This window comes from Vicia villosa, linkage group LG5 (assembly GCF_029867415.1).
Source record: "Vicia villosa cultivar HV-30 ecotype Madison, WI linkage group LG5, Vvil1.0, whole genome shotgun sequence".
In the NCBI taxonomy this organism is placed as follows: domain Eukaryota; kingdom Viridiplantae; phylum Streptophyta; class Magnoliopsida; order Fabales; family Fabaceae; genus Vicia; species Vicia villosa.
Window position 1 is genome coordinate 29,714,994 of NC_081184.1, and position 10,588 is coordinate 29,725,581.

General features: G+C 32.5%; 1 protein-coding gene across 1 annotated transcript; it reads right to left on the reverse strand.

The window, feature by feature from the left end:
* Positions 1-6,311: 6,311 nt before the first annotated feature.
* Positions 6,312-7,523, reverse strand: LOC131606456 (F-box/kelch-repeat protein SKIP11-like). The gene has a single exon (XM_058878682.1). The coding sequence runs from the start codon at positions 7,521-7,523 to the stop codon at positions 6,312-6,314; it is 1,212 nt and encodes a 403-aa protein (XP_058734665.1).
* Between the last annotated feature and the right edge of the window lie 3,065 nt (positions 7,524-10,588).

Consider the following 10,588-nt stretch of genomic DNA (forward strand, 5'->3'; position numbering starts at 1 on the left):
TAAACAGACTACGGGAGCACATGTCTCCTTCTAAGTTATCCCTTCAACTTGACTATATCCCTTTGCGACTATCCTTTCTTAATTTGTGGTACTTATGTCGTGTTCATCAAGCTTGTTCCTAAAGACCTATTTGGAGCCTATGAAAGTTATGTTTTGAGGACGTGGAACAATATCCCATTTATCATTTCTTTTAAATGATCAAGATCTTCTTAAATAGAAAAGGGGAAACCTTTATCAGTTAAGTCCACAAAAATATATCTTGGTTCAATTTAAGATATGAAGGAGCAATAATTGTGAAATTCTGGTATAGCAGACCCAGGTGTCTTGAGAGATGTCGAGACATCCGATCTTTTAAGAAACATTAGCAAGATATATACACAGATTTATGTTGTACTGAAAGATAAATGACACCAAAATTGTTTACCTAGTTCGGTGACAAACACACCTACTCTGGGGACATACCAAGCCAGGAATGAAGTTCACTATCAACAGTATTAATTCAAAGCTAAACTCCCTCGTTTACAATTTTTCTTTTAATCCCTACCCAATGACCCTTCTACCTAGATCCTCTCTAGATACGGGATATCTCCATCCCACTTTCTAACACCGCAGTGATGTTGTACAGTTCTCCAATCCCAGGAGCTGTAGCAACGACCTAATTACCAACATTATGATTACACAGACAAACAGTTTTGGAAGACATACTTCCATGATAATACCTAGCAAAGACTCTTGACTATGAACAACAACTTGGAGTTACTTCAAAGCTTCCTCCAAGAACAATACATACTCCTCTTGCCTACAGGATTCGAGAATTTTAGTGACCTTCCCACAACCCGGGAGGTTCACCTGACCTAGCCCTAATAATTACATCTTGATATGCTTCGGCTCATTCTTTTATAGGTTACAAACCCTTCTATTTATAACCTATAACCAACTGGATTCGGGCTTTCAATCATAGCTAAATTACTGTTACAATATCGCAGTAACTTCTGCAACAAACATTGTCTTCAATATTCTAATTTCCGAATATATCTCCATATTTAGAAACTATATAATCTTCAAATATTTTGATTGATTCTTCAGACCGTTTAAAAATATCACGCCTTATATGATTTGCATAATATTCAGAGAATATTCAACATCTATTAATTTGAAAATGAATCTCATTAATCTAGCTCAGCAGGCGTAATGTCAACAGCTACTCCATGGGACATATTATTCCAGAACATGTTACAACATCTCATAGGACATCTTCTTGTTGTACTTGTTATGATTTGTACATGTTTCCTATTAGCAAGTTTTACATCCTATGATACATATTGTTGTTGTTATTTATTTTTACAAAAATTAAGCCAACCCTAAAAACAGAGAACTCACAATCTCGTCCTTTGGTAAATTCTTGGCTAAAACTAATAGATTACATTGTAGCAGAGAACAACAAAAACAAGGTAACATCTACTATTAGCAGTACAGTATATCTCAGCAACTGTGCAGTAGACTTCAGCAATTGGTCCGCATATTTTCCTGGCAACAAGGAGTCAGTTTTTTGGTAAGATGTCATGACATCTCGACTAACATCTTCAATCCAGCATTTTGCATGAACTCCATCGCAGCATAGACCTTAACACCAACGATTTGGTGTATATGAGGATGAAGATGGGTTACACTCCCCCTCAACCCAGGAATGTATGGTGCTACATCAAAGGAAGTATGTCAAAGATATTCCCAAGAGATTCAAAATGGAAGATTTGAATCCTGCCTCTTCATCCGTCAAACCAAATGCGAAGTTGGAGAAGCATGGAGAGAAAGACAAAGTTGATGCAACTTTGTTCAAACAAATTATTGGATCTCTAAGGTATGTGTGCAACAGTCGACCTGATATAGGTTTCGTTGTCGTATTAGTAAGCAGATATATGAGTGAACCAAGGATGTCACATATGAAGGCTGCAAGAAGAATCCTGTGATATTTGAAAGGATCAATAAACTGTGGAATACTATTTCGAAAAGACTCTGAAGGAAAAAAAGAAACAGTAAATTGTTTTTCATATGCTGCTTGGTGTTGAGATAAGGAAGATCGAAGAAGCACAACTGGATATTTCTTTCAAGTATTTGGTGCCTCAATCTCATGGTGTTCGTAGAAGCTACTTGTGCTGGCATTGTCTTCGTGTGAAGCTGAATATATAGCAGGATCCTATGCAGCATGTCAAGCAATTTGGATCAGAACTTTACTTGAAAAAATGGAAGTCGAAGTGAAGAAATAGTTTGTGTTGCAAATCGACAACAAGTCAGCCATAAATTTGGCGAAGAATCCAGTTGTGCATGGAAGAAGTAAGCATATCGAAGCTAGATTTCACTTCTTGAGGGAGAAGGTGAGTCGAGGTGAACTTGAAGTTAGGCATTGCTCAAGTGAATCAGAGTTGGCCGACATTTTCACCAAAGAATTGAAGATCGACAGATTCCTGAATTTGAGAAAGAAATTAGGAATAGTTCAGTTCGACTATGACTAGCATAGGTTTGACAACTTGAATTATGGGGGTGTGTTGAAATATTAGGTTTAATATTAAATATAACTCAAGTTGAGTAAGCCTAAGCCCAATTAGGGTTGCATATAAATAGTCATAGGTTGCATCCTTATTTCTACAATTCAAGTGAATAATATAATTCTTATTTCCTTTATTATTCTCTCTTTCTCCCCTCACTAGCTAAAAGTGTCTCACGCACTAATAATCGATGATGGATATATTTTCACTCATTATTTAATAGGTTTAGAATACAAAAGATTTTTTCTCACAACATTAGTATTCCATTTGCGCACTAAAAACATAAAAACATTAAAAATATAAACATATATTTAGAAAGGGTTAAAAACAATAAAAATTCAAAATTGAAAAATGGAGCAGGAGCTAAAGCGATGGAATCTAGAAATTACGAAGGGTTTTTTAAAAAAAAAATCTTTTACAAAGGCCTAAATCGAATCTCGCTAATATTTCAGGGGGTTTTTGTCTATTTAACCCTATTTAGATAAAAACATTTGTTGACCTAGTTTTATTAACTCTTTAATGCTTATTAATAGAAGTTAGGTATTAGTGTTTGTATTATTTTCCATGTCTCCTTTACACTTTAAAAACAAATATCTTGAAAATATATATATATATATATATATATATATATATATATATATATATATATATATATATATATATATATATATATATATATATATATATATATATATATATATATATATATATATATATATATATATATATATATATTCTCTCTTTATTTGACTGAAACCTAAATTTATTCATCTTTTTTAAACAAAACATGGGAATACAACAAACATAAATTCTACTAAATTCTACAATCTTTTAAATTACTACCTTTTAAAACATGTTGGGATGTTAAAATATCAATACTTAAGATTTACTACAACATTTTTTTTTACTATACCTCTAAAACCTATTACATGTTTGTTAGCAAAATTTCACATCGATCAAATATTCCACCGATGTGAAAACAAAATGTGGTGATATTTAGAACTTTCGAACAAAATTTAAAAAATATTCCACTGGTTAATAATTTAAGCAAAAGGAAATGTATTTTATTCTTATTTTAAAAACAGGCTTTTGAGCTATTCACATTACATGTATTTTTTAATTTCTTATTTGCTTTATTTTACTCGTGTTAATGTTATTTTTTGTTTGATATTTTTTTTGGCAAAATACTCTTTTTCGTCCCATAACTTTACCTCGGGGTCTATTTTGCTCCCTTAATTTTTAAAACGTTCAAATAGATCCCTTATGTTTCGAAACAACTTCATTTAGATCCTTTTCGTCTAAATCTCACAAACGACATTTATTTATGCATACGTGGCATCTAACGTGGCATCACTCCATCACCAAGGTCACTCAAATTTAAAAACAAAATCCCAAAATTTGCCTTCAGCAAGACTCGAACCAATGCCACTTTGGTTGCTGGACAGGATAATGTAACACTAGGTCACCTCACCTTTTGATAATTTCATCAACAAACTAAATATTGATTACAATATTATTCCTTCATATCATCTTCTCCATTATCATCATCTTCATTGTTGAACTATAAGAACAGATACAGAGAATCATGCAAGATCTAGAACGACTAATCAATACGCAGGCAAAGCAACTCCCACAGAACAACCAATCAATACGCAGGCAGAGCAAATCCCATAAAACAACTAGTTAATAATACATTGGAAAAGCAACTCCCACAGAACAACTATAATAAACATGAAATCAACACTTACAAAAACAATTTCAATCTTAAAATTAAAAACATCATTAAAATTAGAAATAGTTTACCATGCCAAGTAAAACGTTGGAACCAAGAGGATAAAGGAGTAAACAGAATCCAACTTGTACCAAAATTTCAAACATCAATTTAAACCCTAAATTCGATTGCAAAAATTGGGGGATTTTTTTATGCCGTAGAAACTTAGAACACGGTCATGGTAAAAACAACAGTAGAAATTAAGCGGATGAATCGAAAAATGTATGAGAGAAAGAGAAAAAGAATGAATGTGAATGCGACTCGCTTGCTATGTTTTATCTGAGGAGAGTCGTTTCCTAAGATGCTGGCACGCTGTGTGGAGACCTAACATTGTTGACAAAAGCTATTTTGGGTTTGATATTGGCTAGGTTAAATTAAAATTACAATAAATATATTTAATTCTTAAGTTATATCAAAAAAGTTGAAGTGGGTAAGTGGTAAGATACTATGTTCTGCAACCCTCATGACCACGGTTCAAGCCTGCCTGAAAGCAATATTTTAAATTTTTCTTGGAATTTTAATGAACTTGATGATCAGCATATGCCACATCATCCTTCAGATCAACCACGTGGATAAGCAAAAAATGGTATTTTGCTTCTTTTTTTTTTTGCGAGTTTGTGTTAAGGTTTTGTAGAGCCCTCCGCCTCGATTTTATGTGGAGCTCATGGGGGTCATCCTAACCTTGGAGTTTGTTGTTAGTCAGAATTAGCCTAATCTATGGTTGGAGTCAGATTCGAAGTTGGTGGTGTTGGCTTTTAGTAATACGTTAGTGGTGCCTTGGAGGCTTAGAAATAGATGAGATTTTTGTACTCAAGCTCTAAACAACATTAATTTCATGGCGACGCACATATACAAAGAAGGAAATCATTGTGCAGATAAAATAGCTAATTTAGGTTTTATAGTTGTTAACTATACTTGGTGGGATTGTTTACACCCTAATGTAACTAGTGATTTCAATAGGAACAAGTTAGGCCTTCCTAACTTTTGTTTTTGTTAGATTTGAGGTTTCGGTCTTTGTCCCCCTCATTTTTGTGTACCTAATTTTTCCTTTATATCATGGGCCGATGTCCCTCTTTTGATTAAAAAAATATTTGTATTATATGGTTTCTTGGATGCTACAACTTTTTAGTAGTGGCCTTGAGCTTGTAATGTTAGTGTTGTTAGGTGGTGGTCTTCAATAGTAGTGTTTAGAAAAAGTAAAAAACATTGTCAATTCCATCTTCCTCAACAAAATAATGGACACAACAAATTCAAGATTATAGGGTTTATTGTCACCATGGGCTCGTGGTTTGTGGGTTCCTAATCTATGCATAACATAAGTTTCAATTTCAATATCAGGTTATTCTTCTTCTATTGCCTTAAATTTAGTCTTTCTTAGTCTAAATATGTAATTTTGTATTGGAATTTTGCTTTTCATTGCAAACCCATTTGAGTCTAATAACACGCTTTATGCAAAGAATTTCATATTATGCCCTTTAACTATTCGTTGAGATGTTTCTTCCAAATTTCTTACGAATTTGATAATTATGGTGCATTTTGTGATTACTCTTAGGAAATACAAATAAATAGTTGGTGTAGGCCACTGTAAATACACATGATTCACTTTTCATATGTGTAGAATGTTTAAAATCACACATGGAGTATGGGGTAGTAATATATTACACATAATCCCAAATAATATGTTTGATATTAACTCTTTTACTTGTTACATTTTCAATTCGGTCAGCAAAATGTAAAACTCCATTAAATTTTATATCTTTCATTTCAATAGAAAATATAAATTAATAAAAAATAGGAAAGAAATAAATAATAATACTAAAAGTATATAATAAAATAAAAAAATCAATAATATAAATGTAATAGCCACGTTAAACCAAAAGTTATCAATCAACAATGTTATAGCCTAAATTGAAACAATAAAATAATTAAAACAAATAAAAGACGTACAACATGGAACAACATCAACATCCCATCACAGCATAATTATACACAAAGTTTCATGATTTCTTTCTCGTTAGTAGTTTCCAATATGGCGCACCTTCATCTACAATCCAATAACTAATTTCTATCATGTTCTTGCCATTAATATTACAACCTCCAAAAAATAACAGTCGATCTCCACATGAATGAAAGGATAGGCCCCAAACATCCATTGGGGTGCCATGATTAGGAAATATTCCAATGGTAACCCATGAGTGGTTGTCTTTATCAAACTTTTTTATTTTTTGTTGTGCATAATCAGCCGCATACAATACATTTTTTACAACCGCATATGAATGAAATGATCTAAAAATGATTGGTGCTCCAAACATCGCATTTTGTATCGGAAACATGTTGTCTATAACCCGCCATTCTTTTGTCTTCATATCAAACTCTTCACCACATGTAAGATGTGTTTTATGGTATGCTCCAATCCCACCCATGACATAAAATTTTCCATCCATAAATACACTTGAACACATTTTTCTAGCCGTATTCATTTTAGGAAGGGTCTCCCATTTTCCAGTGTTAGAGTTATAAAGTTCAGCCGAGCTCAAGGTTTTTCCACCCTCATCAACACCACCGGCTATTATGCCAATTTCACCAAGGCTCGCATAACCAAACATGCGTCTAGGAGTATGCAACATTTTTCCAACTGACCATGTATTAGTCAAAAGGCTATACTTATAAATGATAAGATCCATTAATTTAGTTCCAAACACTAGAAGCTCTGTACCAACAGCCAATGACCCAAAAACTTGAAGCTTTTTAGAATTTATTTTAGGCAAGTCCATCCATCTATTGCGATTTGGATCAAAAGCCTCCCATTGAAGGACTTCAAAGGAGAAGTAAATCCAATGTTCTAATATATCCATTTTTCCCCTCAGTTTATATAATTCACCTGTTTTAATTAGTGACCGAAAACTCTTATTTAATGCGGCAATTGACCCATAATCAGACCTTGACAATTTCAAAAGACAGTGAATTGATATATCTCGACCGAGCCCTTGAATAAGAAAACTTGACTTATGAGTCACACCAACATGACTTTTCCCACTCATGTTGTTTTTGGAACGAGCATGCAAAATGAAATTATTTTTCTCTTTCTCTTCCATATCTTTTTCCTCTACATCTTCACTGAGATAATTTGCTACTGATCTATATTTTATGGACATATCTTTCTTTCCTTCTATTTCTGAATGATGATTATTACTTTGATTATCCATCATAGACCAGCGATACAATCCAACTAATTTTTTCTGATTTGTATTTAGCTTCTGATATGCATTAACCCACAAAAAAAACATTAACATATTAACAAACATGAATTCAAATATTATTGAAGAATTTTTAATACAAATGATACAGAAAGTGTACAAATATTCACATCAATATGATTTATGGACAAAACCCATTTACACAAATATCACAAATTTGTAATGAGCATCCAATTTTCTAAACCATCTTACGAAGTACAAAAATTAAAACAAAATTAGTATTACTTTTCTAAAAATATATGTATAATTTTGAAATGAATACAAAGTAGGTTATCTTTGAATATAAATTAAAATAAAACTGAAGAGTTTTTAAGATTTAATTTGGAAAAAAAAAAGTTTTAATTATAATGATGACACTCATATACAGTGTTCTACCATATTATATCAATAAAATAAGTTTTTAAAATAGAACACTAATAATTCGAATTTGCATAAATCACATAATCCTTGTTCTACACAAATATTTATCTAATTTTTGAAGTATGTAAAAATATAAAATAAATGAGATTAAAGAAATAAGAATAAACTTACAGTATTTGAACTCCAGAATGTACTTGCACTCTCGTGAGTATTATATGACCAGCAGATTATGTTGTTTATTTTTTTTCAATAGCATTAATTATTTATAGTGAAAAAAAACTAAACAATAAAGCATTAAATTGAAGTCAAATTCTACAAACGGCACAAATTGTATATTTGGTTCATTGTAATGGAGTTTCTAATTTTTTTTTATCACAAAATGTATATTTGGTTCATTGTAATGGAGTTTCTAATTTTTTTTATATTCCCTATTTCATATAATTTATATTTTTTCTATATCTCACCATTCTCCTTATTTAGTTTTGTTTTTGCTTTACTTTGTCCATATATCACATTAAATTCTATTTGAATTTTTCATTTAATTTTATTAATTAACTTTTTATAATAATTTCCATGAAGACAATTACTTTTTGACTAGAATAAAGTCATGTTTATTGTCTTCCTTTTATATATATATACACTACCTTACCAGTATTATTAAATTGACCAATCTCGCTATTTTGCCCTTTTATCAAAATTAATTTACACTAACAAAAGGGCAAAATCGTAACATTCTAATTAAATTACTTTTTTTTACTATTTGTACACAATTTACCCATTAAGCCCTTTCATCTCTATGCATTACAAAATTCATTTGCTCATACTAGGGATCTTTTTGTAACTACAAATATTATGTACTATGATGTCCCAGTCCATGCCAAATACTCGCTTCCCATTGGTCATATTGAAAATCACTTTTCCCTCCTCCCAAAACACTGAACTATACGACTGCATTTATGCATCCATTCCTTCGTTCTCTCTCCATTGTAAAAAATTCAATTTTCCCTCATCCCAAACCCTAGCAAAATCAATCCACTCTCACCCTCTGTCTCTTTCTCTGCTCTCACTTTTCCTTCAAACCCTAGCAGTTTCTTCACCATGCCTCATACTTCGACGCCATCATCTCCACCGCAAATTAATATCATGTATTAACATCCTTCAGATCTGTTCTCATAGTGGTGGAAACTGATAACATTTAGGGTTTGATTATGTATCATTAAATGTTTAGTTTCAGAAGATGTGATTCCTCAGAGTCAGACATATTGGTGTTGACGTATTGTGATGCGCAATACAGATCAGACGTTTCATCTATATTGGGCAACATTCAGCACTAGCACCAGTGGTGGTGGTAAAACGCGTTCTTCTGAATTGGAAACACTGAAAACACTGAAATAATATTTCACTTTTATGTTCATATTCTTTTTCTCTTTCAGTTAGGGCACAACGAAAACGCACTACTTCTAGGTATCTCTCAGCCCGCGTCACGGTCAAAACAACAACATCCACCATGAATCTTGATAGGTTGGTCTTCTCATATGTGTGTTTTCCTTTCATATGTAGATTACTGATTCTCCTTTATTCTGTCATATGATTGTTTGAAAATATTTATTCATTTAAGTTCATTTTCATTTTTATTACTCGGTTGTATTTTTTCCAGATCTAGTTTTTAGGTCTCAAGGTGTGAAGATTTTCATGTTCATTTCCTTCTTCCAAATCCAGTTTCTTCCCTTTTGATCTATAATCTGACAGTGCAAATGTTACACTTACTGGTGAGCCCTTAAGTGTTACATGAACCATGATTTTCTATTGGTTGTGTTATATAATTGCTAGACATTAAGTTGGTGATCTCTATTTTGGGTTTTTTGTTTTAGGTTAACTTTTATGCTATGAATTTTATTATAGGTTAACTTTGATACAAAGACTGAATATGATAAGATCCAGAATTACTAAGTTCTACAAGAGGTTTTCAACAAGCTGATAAGATCTAGAAGGTAAGTGTATGGTGAGAAGTATGTTGAAAGACATTTACCTAAAGAACTTTGGGGAGAAGCAGTGTCGACTGCAACATACATTCTAAACAGATGTTCGATGAAGAAGCTAGAAGGAATTACTCCAGAAGAATGTTGGTTTGGTGTGAAGCCTAGCTTGAGTCATCTGAAGGTATTTGGATCTATAGCACATAGACATGTGCCAGATCAGTTAAGAAGAAAACTTGATGACAAGTCGAGTCAAATGATTCTTATAGGATATCATTCGACTGGAGGATACAAGTTGTTCGACCCAGTGAACAAGCAAGTAGTGATCAGCAGGGACGTGATCATAGATGAGCTTAAAGAATGGGATTAGACTGAAAATGTCAAGAAGGATTCAGTGAGAATTTTTTATGACAAACCAGCTACTGAAGTCGAAAAAGAAGAAGTTCGACAAGAAGAAGTCAGAGGTGATGCAGACCCAAATAGACCTCAAAAAACAAAACACGTGCCTGCAAGGTTGCAAGAATGTGTGATTACATCAGATGATGTAGTCAATGATGAAGGTGAGCTGGTAAATTATGCTTTCTATGCAGATGTCAAACCTGTCAATGCAACTGAGGCATTGAAGGATTCAAAGTGGGTGAAAGCTATGAATGAAGAATTGAAGTCCATCGAAGACAACAA